The 22673-nt window shown below is 36.8% G+C and overlaps 1 protein-coding gene across 3 annotated transcripts in view; it reads left to right on the top strand.

The window, feature by feature from the left end:
* The first annotated feature begins 274 nt into the window (after positions 1–274).
* Positions 275–22673, top strand: part of LOC129144293 (protein GVQW1-like) — a 535404-nt gene continuing 513005 nt past the window's right edge. For all 3 annotated transcript variants that reach the window (XR_008548578.2, XM_054686065.2, XM_054686066.2), the window contains exons 1-2: positions 275–567; positions 18694–18806. Coding sequence is in view for 2 of the 3 variants with exons in the window: in XM_054686065.2 (XP_054542040.1) it covers positions 466–567; positions 18694–18806 (215 nt within the window). In the remaining variant the exon portion in view is untranslated. The remainder of the gene's footprint in view (positions 568–18693; positions 18807–22673) is intronic.

The raw sequence follows: 22673 nt of genomic DNA, 5'->3' as shown, positions 1-22673 counted from the left end.
TGTTATCTATTGGTGAATATTAGGACATTTCCAATCCTTGATATTGCCTACAATGCTTCAGTGAATATTCTTGTATATATATCATTTCCTCCTATGTGAATATATTTGTAAGATAAAGTGCTAGAAGTGAAATTTCTGGGACAAATGTTATATGCGTTTAAAATTTTTGCCAAACTCTCCATAGAGTAACACAGGATTGCTGGGAAGGGAAGAGCGTAGTCCCTTTAAATGATACGGAAGCGGGGAAGGGAAGTGCTGGGTGGAGGAGGGCGTAGTCCCTGGCTAGGGCTCCACCCCCATGGACCTAGCTGAGGAGAGGCACTCCTGCCTTCCACCTAAATTTTGCATTTCCCAAGACCACCTTGGTCCGCCATTCCCCCATCCTGTGCCTGTAAAAACTCCAGGCCCTAGAAGGCACACACGCACAAGTGGCTGGACTTCGTGAGGAATTCATAGGGGAAGAAGATGCAAGTGGCTGGTCATGGAGAGGACTTTTTGACGAGCGCCGGCAAAAGAGCACAGCGAAGAAATCCCAGGATACGGAAGGCCCTCTGTACTTGCAACAAGGTAAAGAGTCTAATTGAGCTGGTTAACACAAGCCGCCTATAGACTGCAAACTAAGAGAGGGCCCTGTAACACACGCCCACTGGGGCTTCAGGAGGCCTAAACATTCACCCCTAGACACTACCGTGGGCTTGGAGCCCCACAGCCTGCCCGTCTGTAAGCTCCCCTAGAGGTTTGAGCAGCGGGGCACTGAAGAAGCGAACCACACCCGTTTCAGAAATAGCAATTCAAGTTTTTCACTAGCACTGTATAAGATTACCTGTGAGTACACATCCTTACTAACACAAGGTGTTATCAGATGTTTTGATCTTTTTTAATCTGACAGATTCAAAATATATCTCATAACTTTAATGTTTTAAACATCTTTTCCTATGTTAGGGTCACTTAATGTTCCTTTTCTGTAATATTTTGTTCATTTCATTTGCTGAATTCAGGGGGAAAAACAGGGTGCTTTGAGAACAAAGTACTCTTTCTCCAAATTGTAAGAATTTAAAAACTTGCATAATTAGGAGTTTGCAACATTAACAAATATTATATTTATGAGGACAGTTTAGTAGGTTGCTAAATTGAAGTTTTCAATAAACTCCAGTAGTACACAACACTTTTTAAAAATGAATACCTAATTTAGTGGTTCTTTATGCCAATTTTAAGTATTAAAAGCAAGTAACCATTTCAGACCTAAGACAAAAAGGAAATATTAGGAAGTGAATATCACTTGCTCCAAAGAATGAAATAAAAGTGTTGAATTGGGGATCAATTTATACTTCATCAATGGCTTCTCATTACCCTACCACTGTCTAATCTTTGAGAAATGCTATTGTACATGGAAATAAGATCAAAGTATTTGCCAGAATATCAGACCACAATTCCTGTTTTGCAGTGAAGTGACTTTATGGACATGGCCAAATCATCTAAATTTCCTGGTTCCTAGTTTAGCTATAAATATACAGAGTTGAATTTTGATGCTCGAAAAGTCCAAAGTTGGCAAACTTCACAAAAAATATGTGTCATAACTCCTGGTGTTCTAATAATAAGACATAAATTATTCAGTGGTAGTCACTAAACATTAGAAATAGAACTAGTGTCATGAATATTCCAAACCCAATTTCTCCACATTCTAGGTAAATTTAATTATTCACTTGCTACTCTGAACCCCTATACTTGTACAATATTATTTAAAGTTATCTGAAAAGTCTTTGTGCTTTGGTGGTAAACAAAATGAATTCACATACAGAATTTATGTGACCAGATCAGTTGACTAGACACAAATGTTAATAATTATTCTTCCTCTAACAGTTTGTGTCAACACAATTGACCAGATTAAGATTGTCTCAATATGTCTAATGCAGTGATTTTCAACATTGAGAAGTTTTGCCCCCAGGGGATACTTGGTAAAGTTTGGAGACACTTTTTCTTTTCACAAGGGCAAGGAGGGGGATCCTGCTGGCATCCAGTGCATGTCAGCCAAATATGCTGTTAAGCTGTCTACAATGCAGAGGATGGTCCCCTACAACAAAGAATTATATGGCCCAAAGTGTCAACAGATCTGGAGTCTAATGACAGAAGATTCAATTAGTTCTTAGATTGCTAGATTACTGTCAAAGGGACTGATATAACTATATATCAACTTTAACATAAACATGTAGAATTTGGGTCCAGTGGTTTTTCTTCCACAAACTGGGGCATTTGTTGTCTTAAATGTATGCCACTTTTTGCTTGCTATAGTTGGTGGACTGAGATTCGTTACATTTGATGTAATGATACATTCTAATTATTCAAAGATTAAACATTTCCCTAACCTCAAGGTGGTAAATTATGTCAGAGCTAATATTAAAACCCCAATCTGACACATAATTGCCCGTTATCTTGGTAGTTTATAATCAACCTTTGGAACTTTCTCTGTTATCCCTCCAACCTCCCAGCTACTCCTTTCCCATTCCTAACCAGCCTACCTTCAGCTGTGACTTCTTTCAGAATATCTGCTTTCATTGTTGAACTATGGATGTCCTAGGGAAAGAAAAATATAATAATTCATTCAGTGAACTGTAACAATCTGACAGCATGTTTTGCTTAAAGTGATAAAGTGAAAAAAGTTCTGTTTTTATTCTATTAACATACCAAACTAATGAAACAATCCAAAAAAGGCCTAGGTAATACCAGCCACTTGTATAGGTAAACGTTTATATGTGTATAATATATTGAATCAACTGTGTGTTTGGCTTCATGAAGAAACAGTGACAGAGCAGTAATGGAATTTGGTTGTTTAATGCATAATATACATATTGCTAATCTTTTTAAATTAACATATGCTTCAAATGCATATGGTTGTTTTAGAAATAGTACAGAAAGTTCACAGTTAAAGCACATGGATGGTATGTATACTTACAGAAGTGTGAAATCATTATAAGAGGATAATTGAGCAATTACAAGCTTTTTTATGGGAAGTTCGATAAAAAGAATAGTTCTGTGCAATTATATTAGTCCATTTGCACTGCTAGAAAGAAAGACCTGAGGCTGGGTAATTTATAAAGAAAAGGGGTTTATTTGGCTCACAGTTCTGCAGGCTGTACATGAAGGATAGTGCTGATATCTGCTTCTGGTGAGGGCCTCAGGGCATTTACAGTCGTGGTGGAAGGTGAAGAGGAGCCATCATGTCACATGGCAAGGGAAGGAGCAAGAGAGAGGGAGCAAGAGAGAGAGGAAGGAGGTGCCAGTCTTTTAAACAACCAGATTGTGTATGAACTCAGACTGAGAACTCACTCATTATGTTGAGGACAGCACCAAGATAGTCATGAGGGACCTACTACACTCATGACCTAAATACCTCCCATTAAGCCCCACCTCCAACATTGGAGGTCTCATTTCAACATGAGATTTGGAGGGGACAAGACATCCAAACCATTTCAGCAATCAAATGAATACATTTTAGCAATATATGGCACAAATTTTCATGGTTTTAATGTATCATGTTTTCCAACTCCCCATAGCAAGACAGAGAAAAGAGAAGATAACTTGTTTTATGAGTTTTACAAATAATGGGCAGTTGAGAAAAAGTGTTTTTTTCCTTTTTAAAAAATTATGGTTAGTGCATTTTATTTGATAATAAAATAAGATTTCTGTTAACATATGTATCCTGTGGTTTACAATTTAGCTACATGTATGTTCACAAGAATTCTAAACTATTGTTGCTAAGTTTTGTGCTTCTTTAGGAAATGATGGTGAAACTATATATTGATATTAATAGTCTATGATATACCATCTGCATAAAAAATCATATTTTTAATAGCTTCTGGATCTCTCAGTAGTTCTATTCATTTTATTACCATAGCAAACATCTTAAGGAAATGATGTTCAAAATATTCTTGTGACCTCTGGGAAGACTCATGCCTATGCATCAGAATCCCAGTGGGGAATTTGCCATACCCTGGTATTTGAAGATAGCTAAAATTTTTCTGAGACTTTCTACAAGCTTTTCACTGTACATTTCATTACCTTTATAAGGACAAATGTTCAATGAGCCAAGGAAACTTAATGCATGTTTTAACATGCTTGTTGCCTTTATCATATTTCTATATTTATTTGGCTAAATAGCATATTTGATTCCAGAAAATATCTCTTGAATAGATAGCAAAGATGCTTTGCAGAAAGAAAATAAAATTTGAGCATTGAAAGCAATAAAATGAGCATAAAAAGCATATTAAAGGTAGAAGATTAGTTACTTATTTCGCTGAAAAATAAATTCCTAGGTCATAAAAATTTTGAGTGTGATATCATGATGCTTCATATGGAATTGAATAAAGCCTGCAGATGGTATTACTATCAGAAGATTAGCAAACTGAGAAAAAAAATCAAAATTTGTATGAAGTATCTATTCCAGCGAGGACAAATTGCTATCTCATTTATGAAAAAAAAAAGTCTAGTATAATTAACCTTCCACTAGCTGGCTGACTGATCCCCTAGGGTTTGTTACTTATTAAAGGATCAGGTCAGACACAGCTACTGGCAAATTGAACATTCAACTGTACTAGTAGCCAGGTCAGTCTTGGAGAGGGAAAATCTATTGAGCCCATGCATAACATCTGTTCTTTTCAACATGGACCGCTTGCTAATAAGCTTAATGAACACTCACTGAGTTGGCTGTACAATGAGGTGGATTAATATCCACAGAGCAGATCATTATATCCATTTGATTATCGAAAGCCTCATTTGCAGTAGAAACATTTTTAGAAAACATTCACATAGTATAAAAATATTCCTACATTTAAGACCCAGTCTACTACATATCTTGTTCTCAAACCACCTTGTCTTCAATCATCCAGTCTTATTCCTTCCAAGTTCTTGGTTATCTACCAGACTATTTCCCAGGAATCAATGAATCACAACAATGACTATTGGAATTTCTGGTTACCATTAATATTTTCTGACATCAGTGTGCCCTTCATGGTCACGTAAGCGGGACCGCCACATAAATCTACTTCTATCAAGTGCCACTGTGTCCTGCCAAGAAACCTGAATAACTGGCTAAAATGTTTTCTTCTCAGTTATCTGATCATAGGGAACCCCATCAAACCCAAAGTAGGGGTCAAGACTGGGTTGGCAGTGGAAGTTTAGGCACAACATTCACAGGAGAAACCTGCTTATGAAACTCCCTTGTGCATTTAGCACCTACCTATACTCACTCTCATATACACTACATTCACTTTGTATGCTGCTGAGGACATCACAGTTGTGAGGCTTGATAAGATAATACCCAGTTAATAAAGGTAGTTCAGGTTCATGATTCTCTCCTAGAAGTTAAGCATTCCATTTTTATTGGAGCTTAGAAGCAAGGCAAAAGCTGCCTATCAAAAGAATATTTACTTTCAAACTTTAGGGACATCTGCTGTAAATTTTTTACCAAAATGCGAGAGTCATTATTCAGCATCACAATCTGGCATAGATATTTCAAGAACATTGCATCTGTGGTCTAGTCATATCAGTCATAGCAGAGAGCCGTCTTTTGTTCAAGACCCATTCAAAGCTGGCAGCCTTTGGGTCATTCAACAAATGGGTTGTAACAACATATCCAAATGTGCCATTTGTTATCTTGAAAATGGAAAGAGTTTCACCAAATACTGTATCTTCTACTTTGAGTTAGAATTTGCAAGGTAAATGCTTTCTGGAAGCTTTATATAAAATTTTAAATAAAACATCTCATATAGAAACAAAATATTGGTACTAAGAAGTGAAGTGTTGCTATAAAGATACCTGCAAATGTATAAGCAGCTTTAGAACTGGGTAATGGGCAGAGGTTGGAAGAGTTTGGTGTGTTCAAAAGAGGACTAAAAGATGAGCAAAGTTTGGAGCATCTTAGAAACTGGTTAAGTGGTTGTGACAAAATGCTTATAGAAACATAGTAAAGGTCATGCTGATGAGGTCTCAGATGGAAATGAGAAACTTTTGGGGAACTGTAGAAAAGGTAAACCTTGGCCTGGCACAGTGGCTCACGCCTGTAATCCCAGTACTTTGGGAGGCCGAGGCAGGTGGATCACGAGGTCAAGAGATTGAAACCATTCTGACCAACATGATGAAACCCCGTCTCTACTAAAAATACAAAAATTAGCTGGGCGTGGTGGCACATGCCTGTAGTCCCAGCTACTTGGGAGGCTGAGGCAGGAGAATCGCTTGAAACCGGAAGGTGGAGGTTGCAGTGAGCCAAGATCGTGCCACTGCACTCCAGCCTGGGCAGTAAGAGCGAAACTCCATCCTGCCCCCACCCCCACCCCCAAAAAAGGTAACCCTTGTTATACCATAGAAAAGAAGTTCACTGCATTGTGTTCATGCCTTAGGGTTTTGTGGAAAGCTGAACTTAAGAGTGATGATCCAGGGTATCTGGAAGAAATTTTTAAGCACCAAAACGTTTAAGAAGTGGTGTAATTACTTATAACAGCTTATGATAAGAAAGGGCAGCAAAGCAATGACCTAAAGGTGGAACTTATAATTAAAAGAGAGGTAGAGTGTATAAATTAAAAAAAAAAAGTTTACAATATGGTCATGTGGTAGAGAAGAAAAGAAAGTTTTCAGGAAAGGAATCCAAGGGTGCTATAAAGCAACCACTTGCTAGATGGCACAGATAAAATGGAGCCAGGTGCTACCAGTCAAGGCAATGAGCAAAAGACCCCAAAGGCATTTCAGAAATCTTTGAGGATGTGCCTCCCATCAAAGACCCAGAGGTCTAGGAGAATAGAAGTGTTTCAAGAAAGAGGCCTGTAGCTCTGTTGCCCTGCACCACCTCAGGATGCTGCCTGTAGCTCTGTTGCCCTCTGCACCACCTCAGGATGCTACTACCTGCATCCTGGTCACATTGGCTCTATCTGCAGATGACTCCAGGTACTGATCAGGCTGCCACTCCAGAGGGTACAAGCCATAAGATTTAGTGGCATCCATGTGGTGTTACATTTGCAGGCACCCAGAATGCAAGAGTGGTGGATGATTGGCATCTTCCGTCTAGATTTTAAAAGATGCATTGAAAAGCTTCACATGGCAGAGCCACTCCAGAGAGCCTCTGCTAGGGAAGTACCTAGTGGAGCTGTGAGAGCAGGGCCAGTGTACTCTAGACCCCATAATTATAGAGCCACTGGCAGCGTGAAACCCCACTCCTAGTACCAATTTTCTATTGGTCTATTTTGTTTTGCTATAAAGGAATTCATGAGGCTGGGACATCATAAGGACAAGTAAGGACAAGGTGTTTATTTGGCACATGATTCTTCAGGATGTACAATGAGCATGGCACCAGCATCTGCTTTAAGTGAGGGCCTCAAGTTGCTTCCATGCATGGTAGAAGGTGAGAGGCCTACTGATGTGTGAAGATCACATGAGAAGAGAGGAAGCAAAAGAGAGGAGGAAGATTCCAGGCTCTTTTTACAGCCAGCTTTTGAGGGAACTAATATAGTGAGAACTCAGACCCAAAGGGAGGTATTAGTCTTTTTGTGAGGGATCCACCCTTATGATAGACACACCTCCCAGTAGGCCTCATCTCTGACATTGGGAATCAAGTTTCAACATAAGATTTGAAGGGGAAAAACACTGAAACTATAGCATGCCTTATGGGCAGTCTGTAAATAATTGGGGCCGGACAATGCTCAATATATGCCCAAGCAGATAATTTTGAGGTATATTTCAGAGCTCCACAGAAAGCAGGACAGTACCATATATTTCTTACTTCCTGTCCTGTGGCAACTCTCACCATATGGCATGGAACCCAGTGGAAACATACTCAGATTTCATGACTTCACAATTTCATGACTTCACAAGTACATACGTTGACCAAAGGGAAATGGAGCTGGTGAATAAATTGTTCTCTTTCTATTCCTTAGAGAAAGAGTTCAGAGGCACATTCTCTACAACTTAGAAGGTCTAAGGTGAATTGACTGACTCAATAAAATGGTTCTCTTTCCTTTCTTGTTTTACTTTTCCAAGTCCTTCACTTCTGTTTCCTTGGATCACTTCCTAAATAAACTACCTGCATGCATCAGACTCTGCTTTATGAAATGACACAGGCTAAGAAAAATGGGAAACATGCCTTGTACTCCTTGGCCATTAGCTTTACTTAAGTTGGCTAGTGCCATGTATCACCTACTTTCTGACACTTGTCTTACAAAGGCATCTGTAGTTTCATTTTCTGTTTCGCTACATTTTCTGAGCATGATGTAATGACCAAAGAAGATCAGAATGATGCCTTGGAGACTGTGGGATGATCAAGCATCCTGTGGACTAAATTGTGGTCCAGTTATGAAGAGCTAGTAAAAACCTGCTGTAGTATGCTGGGTGTGTGCAGCTGTACCTGTCAGGTGAAAATAAATAGCTTCTAGGATTTTCTAACTCAGATGGAAGTGGAAAAAAAAGAGTCAGATCAATAAATACATATCAGGTATCCAGAACTGTGGTGATTTCCTAGGAAATAGTCCCCTTCTGGGATAGCAGCTGTGATTGGAATCACTACCTGATTAAGTTTATGTTAATTACATAAAATTTCCAAGAGTCCTCTGTCTGCACATGCCAGTCAAGTTAAACGGTGATATGTTAGGAATCATCATGCCTATTTTTTCCAGTCTTTAGTGGTGACTCCCACAGAGATGTATAGTATTTTTGTTTATTATTTTGATACGGGGTGCTCAAGAGGCTTTTCTTAGCTTTATCAAAATATTCTTAACTCCATTAGTGAATGCTGGTTCAGAAGTTTATCTTTTTATCTACATTCTTGAAAAAAGCAAGATTTTAACACAAGTTGGGCTTGGGATCCCATTGGGCCCCAAATGAGATGAAATTTGTTTAAGCTCTATTTTCCACCTGAAGCATGATTTGTTCCTGCTTCAGTATTGCTCTTTTCTGCCAGTGCCAAAACAGTACTTGAATGCCTGTCCTTTCTCCAGCTACGATTATGTGACAGTTCTGGCTAAGGGGAATTCAGAAGCACCTGAAGAGGACTGTACTTCCAGAATAAAGCTGGCAAAGTCATGTGAAGAAAATATTTGACTTTTTCTTTTGCCTCACTTTCTTTTTCCTGCCTAAATGCAGATGCAGTGCACAGAAGTACAGATCCCTGATCAACCTCCTTCTAAACTGCTCATTACATGAAACACATGGGAAAGGGTAGCCTCTGACATGTCATTTCACCAGTTTGGTAGATTTTTCTCATAATATGATTCACATACATAACTGAATAGATAGACCACACAAGTTATATCAGTCCCTACTCTGAGCAGTGACCATACAACCCAATCAATTTGGAATGGTGTTTTTTTTTTCCTTTTACCCAGTCCACAGTTATGCCACTGTAAGATAAAAGTTATATTGAAAAGTGCTAGGAGAAAAATGTACTATACAGATTGTTACTGCAAGTCTTTCTTTAGGTTTATCTTTTCCTTCATGTATCCAAGGAACTCTCAGTCCTGAACTGACTCAGATCTGGGATTAGTCAAGGGGCTGTGACTATTGTAACGGTATTAATGTTACATCTCTGTCATCAGACTGAGAATGTATTTACTTATGGCAAGTGCATAGACCTTAATTGGCTTTGCATGTATTTGAACATGTCGATTTCATGGCAAATAATGATTTCAGTCATCTCTATAGGTAGTATTATTTTGATTGCCACACCACCCCTACTGAGTATTACAGGAGTCGTGGTTACTTCTGCCTATGAATTAAGTAGCACAATTTGGCCTCTGCCAGCCAATAATTCCTTCATATTCTTTAAAATTAAGAAGGCTGGCCGGGCGCAGTGGCTCACACCTGTAATCCCAGCACTTTGGGAGGCTGAGGCGGGCAGATCATCTGAGGCCAGGAGTTCGAGACCAGCCTGGCCAACATGGTAAAACCCCCTCTCTACTAAAAATACAAAAAAAATTTAGCTGGGTGTGGTAGTGGGCACCTGTAATCCCAGCTACTTGGGAGGCTGAGGCGGGAGAATCGCCGGAACCTGGGAGGTGGAGGGTGCAGTGAGCTGAGATTGCACCACTGCACTCCAGCCTGGGCAACAAGAGTGAAACTCTGTTTCAAAAAAAAAAAAAAATTAAGAAGCCCATTAATATCAGAATCTTCTACCGGTATACTTATCTTACAAAAATTATCCACTGTAACATTTTTCAAAGATTTAAGCCCTTCCATCTCCAGTGTATTTCTCAGTATTATGGTGGAAAGATCACCTTCTGTCTTACTACTGGGACCAATTTCAATATGAATCAATATTCTTAGTTGTAAAATCATAGTAAGTTTTACATAATAAATTTACAGAACCTTTATTTCTCCATATACCATTGGATTACTTTAACTCTTTAAATTTCTAGCATCTCAAACTTTAGTTCACTAGGAAGTGAACTACTAGGAAGTACATTTTTCAGTAAAACAGTGGAGAAAATTAAAGCTGCTTTCACCTACCTCAGCTAGTACACTGAATTCGAAATTTTTTATAAATGTCTCTATCAGTAAATTCAATCAGATGTAAGTGTTTTTCCTTCTTTAGTCTCCTTTATTTAAGAGTGGTGACTCTTAAAATCCATTTGCACCACATAGTTTCCAAATATTAAATGATATCAATTAGCAACTGTATTAGTCAGTTCTCACACTGCTACGAAGAAATACTAGAGACTGGTTAACTTATAAAGGAAAGAAGTTTAATTGACTCACAGTTCTGAATTGTTGAAGAGGGCTCAGGAAACTTACAATCATGGTGGAAGGCAAAGGGGAAGCAGGTACCTTCTTCACAGTGTGGAGGAATGGAGTGAGTACAAGCAGGGGAAATTATAGACACTTATAAAACCAGCAGATCTTGTGAGAACTCAGTTACTACCATGAGAACAGCATGAGGGAAACTGCCCCCATGACCCAATTTCCTCCACCTGGTCCCACCCTTGAAACATGGGGATTATGGAGATTATGGGGATTGCAATTCAAGATGAGACTTTGGGTGGAAACGCAGTCAAACCATTTTAGTAACATATTGAATCTTAGTGCATAAATCTTTTCATCCCAGAGTCTAGAAGCAAGGATGGCTTATGAGAGGGCAAGGAGAAATTGGATTGATTTTGTGTGGCAGAAGCTATTAATTGTATATCACAACATTTATACTTTTCCACATTGATCTCAGACCCCACTTTTTAGATGGACAACCATATGTCCTAAGGAAAATATTTCATTTCACCAACATTTGCACCTAGACTTTCTGTATGACCAAGTCTTGTCTATGAGAGCAATATAGACATTATATGGTCTTTCTGAGAAGCTTCCTCAAAGGTGAGGGAGTTCATCCTTCTTTATCCCTCTTCCTCTCATGCAGTCTTTTATTAGAACTAGGACTGGAGCTTAAAGTGTCATCTTGGACAATGTGACAGTACACTAAAGATGAGAAATAGAAAGATAATTGGATCCTGGGATGCTAGTGACCATGAAAAATCCATTCCAAGTTCTTGACTGTCTGTTTTTAGACTACTTTTAGGTAAGGGGAAAAACAATTCTAATTTGATCAAGTAATTTAAGATGTTTTCTGATAATGAAGCTAGACTTAATTCTAATGGTTTCACTTTTCAAGCTAACTGTTTGGATAAGGTTATCAAAGTGTCTTCAAGCAAGACCGAAACAGCCACTTCTACCAGGAGTCCAGAGGATGGTTCTGCAGTAAAGGGAAGCTCAGTCAAACTGGGGAGTTATTATTACTCAAAGCTGGTGATTTCAATAGGAATGCTACAGGCATTTTAGACAGAGCAATTCTTTTTTGGGCAAGAATCCCCCCCCCCTTATTTTAGGGCATTTAAAATCCCTAGTACCAGCTGGGCACGGTGGCTCACACCTGTAATCCCAGCACTTTGGGAGGCCGAGGCGGGTGGATCACGAGGTCAGGAGATCGAGACCATCCTGGCTAACACAGTGAAACCTCATCTCTACTAAAAATAGAAAAAAAATAGCCGGGCGTGGTGGCAGGAGCCTGTAGTCCCAGCTACTGGGGAGGCTGAGGCAGGAGAATGGCATGAACCTGGAGGCGGAGCTTGCAGTGACCCGAGATGCGCCACAGCACTCCAGCCTGGGCGACAGAGCGAGACTCTGTCTCAAAAAAACAAAAACAAAAACAAAAAAACCCTAGTATCCAAGTGCTAAAGGCCAGTAGCATGCCTAATTAGAAGAATCTCCACATACTATAGGAGCCCTCTGGGTCTGGCAGTACTTGCAGTTGTAAACCATTACTTTAAACTGTGTGTATCTTTCCACAAATTCTGATTTCATTTCTTGGATAATATATCATTCCCAATATGTCATTTTTAACATTTACATAAGAGATATGGCAAAGTTGTAATTCAACTGATGTTATAAATTGACAACCATAGAGTTGTATGCCAGCTTCTTTTTTTGCATTTTTATTCCTATGGCTGCAAGTGATAAAAAATTCATTTAGCACAGTCACCGAAAATCCCTGATTTTCTGACTCTGCTTTGAATAAAAAAATTTGAGTTTGCCATCCTTTTTCTATGCTTCTCCAGTGCTGTTAGGAAGCCATTAATCCATTTCATAGTCCTCATGCTCATTATATGGTTTTATATAATTACACATTGAGTCTTTCAAACTCTTGCCATGAATGTCACTTAGTGCCAAGTGACCACAGGTGATAATAAATGAGAAATCTATCTAGCCAGAGCATGTTATAGCATGGAGTCTCAATTTGTATTAGAAGTTATAATCTTACTACCTCAGATCCAATGAAGCAAGAAAAATAATCCCAGATTTAGATTTATTTATTTAAGAAACAGTTGTATGCAACTAAACTAGCACCAACTTCTGAAATAATCAGTATACTTAGTTATAACAAACAGAATTCTCTCAAGGTCATTTCAAATAAAAAGTAATAACCAAGATTAATCTCAGAGAACATGAGGAGAGGATCAATCCCCCAGTTATACCATAGGGGTTGCTGCAGCAAAGAAGCCACCACAGCTGCAGCTGAGCACATTACAGGTACATTAGCAGGCCCCAGTGAGTATAGGGACAGCATGCCAAAGTTCCACCATCACAGTTCTTGATAATGAATTCCACAGTGTAACCGTTTTCAGGTGACTGCTTCTTAGCTGAGGTCTTACATGAGTTTGTCTGATAAAATATTGACACTATGACCAAATGCTGTTTCATAATGTTGATAGACTTGTTTCAAGTTTGTGGTATTTGGGGTCGTTAAGGAAGCCCCTCTATCATCACAGATTATTACCACTTCATAATCACTATAATCTCCATCAGCTAGATAGTAATAGTGTTTACTAGTTTTCATGTTTTAGCAGCTTTGTTGACATATGGTATCTTTTAAAAAATATCCACTATTTTGATTACTGTGAATATTGACAAGTTGTTATATATCAATCTCTCATTTAAATTTTTCTGTAGGAATATTTATGCTTTTTTCTCCCACTAAATTTTCAGTTGTAGTGTTGCCTGCATTCTTTATTCATAAAATATTTGTTTACTTATTGAGAATAAAAACTTTTCTTGTCATATTTGCAATAAATGTATATCCCCCCAGTTCTTTGGGATTATCTATTTTTGATTAAATATAGTTAAATCCATCCTTCATTTACTTTATAATATCTTCCATTGATTTTATTCTGAGCAAATCTTTCCTAATTCCAAACTAATTAAATTTTTGTTCATTTTGTTTAAAATAGTTTTGACTTGTTTCAATTAGCAATTTAGTCAAGGTGGATTTATTATTAGAGTACATGGTAAAAATTGCAGTTATAGCTATGTTCTTTGCCCCAAATTTCCCAATTTTCCCATAACCAATGATAAATATTTTATTGTATGCCTCAGTTTTTTTTATTAATTATTTATTTTAAAATTTATATTTGTTTATTTTTTAATTTTAACTTTTAGTGGGTACATAGCAGGTATATATATTTATGGGGTACTTGAGGTGTTTTGATACAGGCGTACAGTGTATAAGTATTACATCATGGAGAATGGGATATGCATCCCCTCAATGATTTATTCTTTTTGTTACAATCCAATTACATTCTTTTAGTTATTTAAAAAATGTACAATTAAGTTATTATTTACTATAGTCACCCTATTTGTACTATCAAATAGTAGATCTTAGTCATTGTTTCTATTTTTTTTTTTTTTACCCGTTAAGCATCCCTACCTCCCCACCAACCGCTCAATACCCTTCCCAGCCCTACTCTGTATGTCCATGAGTTTAAATTGTTTTGATTTTTAGATTCCACAAATTAATGAGAACATGTGATGCTTGTCTTTCTGTGCCTGGCTTATTTCACTTAACATAATGATTTCCAATTCCTTCCATGTTGTTGCAAATGAAAGGATCTCATTTGTTTTTAAGGCTGAAAAATGCTACATTGTGTGTATGTACTGCATTTTCTTTATCCATTCATCTGTTGATGGACACTTGGGTTGCTTCCAAATCTTATTTATTGTGAGCAGTGCTGAAACAAATATGACAGTGCAGGTCTCTCTTTGATATACTAATTTCCTTTATTTTAGGTGTATACCCAGCAGTGGAATTACTGAATCATGTGGTAACTCTAGTTTTGTTTTTTTGAGGAATTTCCAAATGGTTGTCAATAGTTGTACTAATTTACATTTCCACTAACAGTGTACCAGAGTTCCCTTTTGCCCAGATGCTCACCAGCATTTGTTATTGCCTGTCTTTTGGATAAAAGCCATTTTAACTAGGGTGAGATAACATGTCATTGTAGCTTTTATTTGCACTTCCTTGATGATCACATGTGATCATTTCAAGTTAAAAAGCATCTACACAGCAAAGAAAACCATCAACAAAGTGAAGAGACAATCCACAGAATGGGAGAAAATATTTGCAAACTACCCATCTGACAAGGGATTAATAACCAGAATATAGAAGTAGCTCAAACAACTTATAGGAAAAGACCTAATAATCTAAACAAAAAAATAGGCAGACAATTTGGATAGACATTCCTCAAAAGAAGACATATAAATGGGAAACAGGCATATGAAAAAGTGCTCAACATCGATTATCAGATTTATTGAAAGTACAAATAAGTAAAAATGGAATGATAATTACAAGAGTGTCATTTTTCTACTGTTATGAGTATTCGATTTTGTACTCATACTATTTTATATATTACAATTTTATTGTATTTCAAGTGTTGATAAAGTAATTCTCTGTCAAGATATTTATTTTTTCAAAACTTTTACAATTATTTCATCTCTTAATTTTTCTTGGAATGCTATGTACTTAATTTGCTATATTACACTTCCCTATAATTAGATTGAAATTTTAATTATCTGAGGATTGAGTCTATAAACTAATTGGAATTCCTGTAATTTTAATACTGAGAAATAAGAAATGTCTACTTACGTAAATCACTGCTTTTAGTAATTAATAAAATTTTCATAACTACAAGTCGGTCACAAATATTTTGTTGAATTTCTTTCTACGTATTTTAGCATCTTTTAAAGTTCGTTTTTGTTACTGTAAATGGATTCTGTGTTCCATAAAAACAAAATTGATTATGACTGGCATAGAAAAGTGACTGGGTTTTCAATATTTATGACACATTCAAGACTTTCTGCTCAACTCACTTGTTAATTCTAGGACTTTATCAGGTTTTTGGGGGTGTTTTCAATATACCCGTGTTTTACATTAATTTCATCACCTTTTCTCCAGTGGCTACTCTCCATGTTTATGTTTGGTTTTATCTAGATCTTTCAGAAAAAGTCATCAAATAATAATCATGAAGAATTTTTTATGTGAATGTTGATATTAACTGGAATTTATTTAGTGTTTTATTATTTTTCTGTTATTTAAAAAAAGGTAGTACTGGAGGCAGAGCAAGACGGCAGAATAGAAAACTCCACCAAAATAGCTGCTGCCATCCCTCCTTCATCCCCAGCAACAGCAGCTTGGTGCAGAGGCATTGAATTGAGAGCTGTTCTGTTAGAGCAGAAAGAAGACCCAGACTAAACTCAGCTGATGCTCACCCACAGCAGGCCCTGGGCAAGACCTAGCACTGTGCTAGCTTCAGGTCTGACCCAGCTCCGTCATAGTTATGATGGCCACAGGGGTGCTTGTGTCACTCCAACCCCAGCTTTAGGTGGCTCAGAACAGAGAGAGAGACTGTATGTTTTGGGAAAAGTAAGGGAAGAGAACAAGTGGCTCTGCCTGGTAATCCAGAGACTTCTTCTCTATCTTGTACAAGATCATCAAAGAAGTACCTCTACAAGTCTGCAAGAACAACAGTGTTACTGAGTTTGGGGTGTTCCCTAAAGCAGAAACAGCTTAGATTGCAACACCCTAGTGATTTCAAGTATCTAAAAAGCCTTCTTAAAACAAACGGTTTGTATCCAAAAGACAGGCAATAACAAATGCTGAAAAGTATGTGGACAAAAGGGAACTGCTGGTGGGAATGTAAATTGGTACAACCACTACGGAGAACAGTTTGGAAATTACTCAGGAAACTAAACATTGCAAACATATGATCCAGCAATCCCCCTCCTGGGTATACGCCCAAAAGAAAGAAATTCAGTATATCCAAGAGATATCTACACTCCATAGCTATCAACTGGAAGCAACCTAAGTGTCCGTCAACAGAGGAATGGATAAAGCAACTGTGGTACATAGACACAATGTGTATTATTCAGCCATATAAAAGAATGAGATCCAGCCACTTGCAACAACGTAGATGGAACTGGAGATCATTATGTTAAGTGAAATAAGCCAGACACAGAAAGACAAACATCTCATGCTCTCACTTATTTGTGTGATCTAAAAAACAAAACAATTGAACTCATGAAGATAAAGAATAGAAGAATGGTTACCAGAGAATATGAAGGGTAGTGGGGGGTTTTGGGGTAGTTGCGGATGGTTATGGATACAAAATATCGAAAGAATTAATAAGACCTACTATTTGATATCACTGCCAGGTGACTATGGTCAATAGTAACTGCACATTTTAAAATAATAGTGTAATTAGATTGTTTGCACAATGGATAAATGCTGGAGGGGATGGATACTCTATCTTTCATGATATGCTTATTTCACATTGCATCCCTGTGTCAAAACATCTCTTGTACTCCATAAATATGTACACCTACTATGTTTCCACAAAAATTAAAATTTAAAAAATTAAAAAATAAACTATAGACACTTTTTAAAAAGAGAGAATATTTACCAAATTTAAATAATAGTTTAGTTCCAGTTTTATCAGATTCCTTTTAAGAATCAATTCTGATTTTGTTGGCTTTTGACATGTATTGTCATTAATTGTTACCAATTTATGAATATTATTAATCAATACATTGATGCAATAAATAAAAATAATATATTTTCTTCTCTTACATGATCATCACATTTCACTATCAAGGCCCATGTTATTTTATGAATATTCCACTAATGTGGTCTTAATACAGTAAACATAATAGAGTTTTCTTTAATACAGTAGAATTTCAGATATTGTATTTCTAAGTTTTGTTTTGTTTTGGTTTTTTTAGACGGAGTCTCACTCTGTCGCCCAGGCTGGAGTGCAATGGTGTGATCTCGGCTCACTGCATGCAACCTCCACCTCCTGGGTTCAAGCAATTCTTCTACCTCAGCCTCCTGAGTAGCTGGGATTACAAACACGCACCACCGTGCCGGGCTAATTTTTTTTTTTTGTGCTTTTAATAGAGATGGGGTTTCACCATGTTGGTCAGGCTGGTCTCAAACTTGTGACCTCGTGATTGGCCGGCCTCAGCCTCCCAAAGTGCCGGGATTACAGGCGTGAGCCACTGCGCCCAGCAGTATTTCTAAGTTTTAATCGCTCATTGTTTTATCCTTCCATGATTGGTTTCTGGTTTATTGCATTGTGGGCAACTATTATAGTTCACATAATATTTTAAGAAAATGCAAAAAAAAAAAAAATTAGCCGGGCATGGTGGTGGGCGCATGTAGTCCCAGCTACTCAGGAGGCTGAGGTAGGAGAATGGCCGTGAACCTGCGAGGTGGAGCTTGCAGTGAGCCGAGATTGGATCGCGCCACTGCACTCCAGTCTGGGCGACAGAGCGAGACTCCATCTCAAAAAAAAAAAAAAAAAAAAAAAAAAGAAGTTACTGATACTGACCCTGTGGCCTAATATAGCATCCATTCATTTCAGAATGGGGATACTTGAAAAGTTTTAGTTTTGTAAGATACAGATTTTCAAGTTTAACATATTATCTTCATTCTTTATATCTTTATTTATTGTGTGTTTGTTATGTCAAAGTTGTTTGAATACAGTTAAATTCATCACAAAACTGTGCTTCCATTAATAGCTTATGTGTTTACTGAGTTTTTATTGTGCATAATTTGATCCATTAGTATCTTTGTATGAAATTTCTTAAATATTATATGAAGAATCGCACCCTTTTATTGTATACAGTTGTCCTTAAAATGCATTGAATCATTGATTATATTTTCCCTTGAATTTGAATTGGTAATTACGTAACAATGTAATTTTCTTTACGTTGGTATGCATTTGAGAATGCTTTATGATTTTACTTTTAACAATTGTCATTTTATTGTAGTTATGTTTTTTATCAGCCAGAAAGATTAGAAATAAAATGTTGTTCATTAAAACTTTTTTTTTTTTTTTGAGACAGAGTTTCACTGTGTCAGCCAGGCTTGAGTGGCATGATCTCGGCTCACTGCAACCTCCGTCTCCTGGGCTCAAGCAATTCTCCTGCCTCAGCCTCCGGAGCAGCTGGGATTACAGGTATGTGCCACCACGGCTGGTTAATTTTTGTATTTTTAGTAGAGACAGGGTTTCGCCATGTTGGCTAGGCTGGTCTTGAACTCCTGACCTCAGGTAATTCGCCCTCCTCGGCCTCCCAAAGTGCTGGGATTACAGGTGTGAACCACTATGCCCGGCCAAAACTTTTTCTTACCTTTAAAGTTTTTTCTCTTACTTAAAAGTCTTATCTATGCTGTTCCAGTAATTACATTATTTTTTATTTATTTCACTATGCCAAAGAAAATATAAAAAATTTATAATATAGTCTATATACTTAAAATCTCATATTACCACTCTTAAATTATTATTTTTATTTTTACATTGCATATCTTGCAGTGGACATATATTGTTTTATCTTTTAAGCACTGCTTCCTTATTAAAGAGTAGTCTCTTATCTTGGCCAATTACTCCTTTCTACCCTGCAGATTTATCTTTCCAACAGGAATGTTGTTTGTAGTGTATTGTCTAGGTGGCCATGGTTAATTTGCACTGTGGCTGGTCCCTAAGCAAAGACAGGCTAAACTGAATTCTTCTTCACAAATTTTAGAAGTGTGTCAAAAGATCATGTTAAACTATATTTAACATGTAATATATAAAATATAGTATGGAGCAAAAATGTGAATTATGAAGTATGGGAAGTGCAAGGGCTTATGATTCTGATTCTAGACCTTTGGGAAGATGCCAGTCTAAGAGAAGAAATGGAATAATAATCAAAGAGAAACAGAGATAGAGATAGAGATGTGGTCTTGTTGTTGTTTGAACCCCAAACTTCTAACGTTCTTGAGCTCCAGTTGTTTGTCTTTCCTGTTGTTGTGTTAACCATCCAGTCAATTCCCAAGACTTAACATGAAAAGATGGCTTCTGATGGGACCAATGGCTTCTGATCCAGGCCAGTGGAGTCTGGATAGCTCTCTAAATAATTCAAAAGCCTTAGGATAACCTCTTGATTAAAGCCTTATGTAACTAAACCCAATAGCAAACACAGGCAAATTCAGGAGAAAAGGTATATATATGCCTTTACGCATATACATACATATATGTGTGTGTTTGTATTATCTCTCTCTATATATACACACATGTATATGATATATATAACATGTATATATAACATATATAAACATACACACATGCACACATACTTTCTGTTAAACAAGCACACTTTTGTTTCTAGCATCTTAGAGCACTTTGGCCAAATTCTTAGCATATATTAAAGGTAATTTAAGATAAGACATTTACAACAAAATACTATCATATGCATTCTTTTTATTATGGATACATTTTGTTTGTTCATAAATTTGTGTTAGCTCACACTTCCTATCTCTCATTTTATATATATATATATATATATATATATATATACACATATACACACACATATTATGTATACACACACACACACACACACACATATATATGTATGTATATATGCACAGGGTACACAGTTTAATTGTTCCTCCATTCATTGCATTGTGTAAAAAATCATTCAGATAATTCTTCCTCTGTATGATTAAAAAAAATAAAAAGCTGATGGGTTGAAGAAGTTTAATTTGGATTGATTTGAACTTATGCTAAGGAACTTTATTAGGTGAACAAAAATTTGTTCATCCCTTGATAATTCTGAAAACATTTCTGAAAATGAGTAACACCACTTCTGATCTTAATGGAATCTTAATAAAAGTGGCAGAGTACTTTTATTTGAAATATGACCTTGTCTAAAGTTGATCCATTGTAGTTCATCACCATTTTACATAAATGATGCTGTTTCACTAATTAGTGAAAAGTTTAACTTGTTTCATTTTAATTCAGAAAAATGTGCCATATTTTCAGGACTCAAATGCTGATTGGCCCAGATCTCAATGCTATTACTTACTGCTTGTCTAATAACTGCAGCTCATTAAAAAAAAAAATAAAGAAAGCAGTATCCACTTCACCATAGCATAGTAAATGAGGATTTTTATCTCTAAGCAGGTCATAATTGAGTAATTTGGGCAGCTTTGATAATTAATTTCCAGAATTATGTAGTTTTTCCACAGCTGTGAGTCCAATATCTTAGTAAAGTATTACAGAAAATTTATATATATATAGTTAATTTTTCTGTGATTATGAAAAGCAAAGACACAAATTATAGAAGGGTCAATTTATAAGACAACTGTAATTTTTAGAACCTAGTTGAGCTTTTACTATTTTGGCTTTCTCATAATTATGTTAAGCCAGGTATCCTTAAATTGGATTCAATCATTTAGAAAGTCCTTGAATTTGGAAAAGAATAAATGCATCTTTATTTTCACTAATTTCTAATTGAAATTTAGATTTTTTAAACAATTTAGGTAAAATATTTAAGTAATATTACTAATAGTACAATAGCAAAGACATGGAATGAACCTGAGTGTTCATCATTGGATGAATGGATAAAGAAAATGTGGTACATACACACCATGGAATTCTATGCAGCCATAAAAAGCAATACAATCATGCCCTTTGCAGTGACATGGATACAGCTGGAGGCCATTATCTTAACTGAATATATGCCAGAACAGAAAACCAAATATCGCATATTCTCACTTATAAGTGGGAGCTAAACATTGAGTATTCATGGATGCAAGGATGAAATCAATAGACCCAGTGGACTACTAGCAGGAAAGGGAGGAAAGGAGAGTTGAAAAATTGCCCCTTGGGTACTATGCTCCTGACCTGGATGACAGGATTTATACCCTAAACCTCAGCATCATGCAATATACCTATGTAACAAACCTGTGTATGTATATTCTGTATCTAAAATAAGGTTGAAATTATAAAATAATAATAATAGTAATATTATCAGAGTCTGTAATTTGTCATCAATAGAAATTATATTTCTCCATAACATAGAACAGAAAGTACTATTTACATTTATAGTCACTTCAGAGTTATAGTAGTTATTAGACCATCTCCAATGTCTTGCAATTTTGTGCTTTAATAAAGAAGCATATATATTACCATACCGCAAATGCAAATACATTTTGAATGTTTTGATACCTGCACTTCAAAATTACTGTTTGTATTTACATATATATTTTTTTGAAACAGAGTCTTGCTCTGTCGCCCAGGCTGCCATGCAATGGTGCGATCTCAGCTCACTGCAACCTCCATCTCCCAGGTTCAAGCAAGTCTCCTGCCTCAGCCTCCCCAGTAGCTGGGATTACAGGTGCCCACCACTACGCCTGGCTAATTTTGTATTATTTTTAGTAGAGATTGGGTTTCACCCTGTTGGCCAGGCTGGTCTCTAACTCCTGGCCTCAAGTGATCCGCCTGCCTCAGCCTCCCAAAGTGCTGGGATTACAGGAGTGAGGCACTACGTCCGGCCTGTATTTATAATTTATATGTTATTTTATGCATTTAAAAACATTATGGTCTGGTATGGTGGCACACATCTGTAATCCTAGCAGTTTGGGAGGCAAAGGTGGGCAGATGGCTTGAGCCCACAAGTTTGAGACCCGCATGTGCAACATGGTGAATCCTCATGTCTACAAAAATAAAAAAATTAGCCAGATGTGGTAGTGTACATCTGTAGTCTCAGTTACTTGGGAGGCTTAGGTGGGAGAATCAACTGAGCCCAGGGAGGTCCAGGCTGCAGTAAGCCGAGATCACATTACTGTACTCCAGCCTGGGCAAGAGTTGAGACTCCAACTCAAAAAAAAAAAAAAAAAAAATATATATATATATATATATATAGAGAGAGAGAGAGAGCTATATATAATATGTATTATATTATATATAGTTTATATATATCTATTGTACTATATATAATAATGTATATCGTATAATATATAATATATTAAGTAAATTAATTATATGTAATATATAGAGAGA

The sequence above is a fragment of the Pan troglodytes genome, chromosome 5 (genome assembly GCF_028858775.2).
Source record: "Pan troglodytes isolate AG18354 chromosome 5, NHGRI_mPanTro3-v2.0_pri, whole genome shotgun sequence".
Lineage (NCBI taxonomy): Eukaryota > Metazoa > Chordata > Mammalia > Primates > Hominidae > Pan > Pan troglodytes.
Note: the sequence above shows the minus strand (reverse complement) of the source record. Positions and strands in the feature narration are given on the sequence as shown.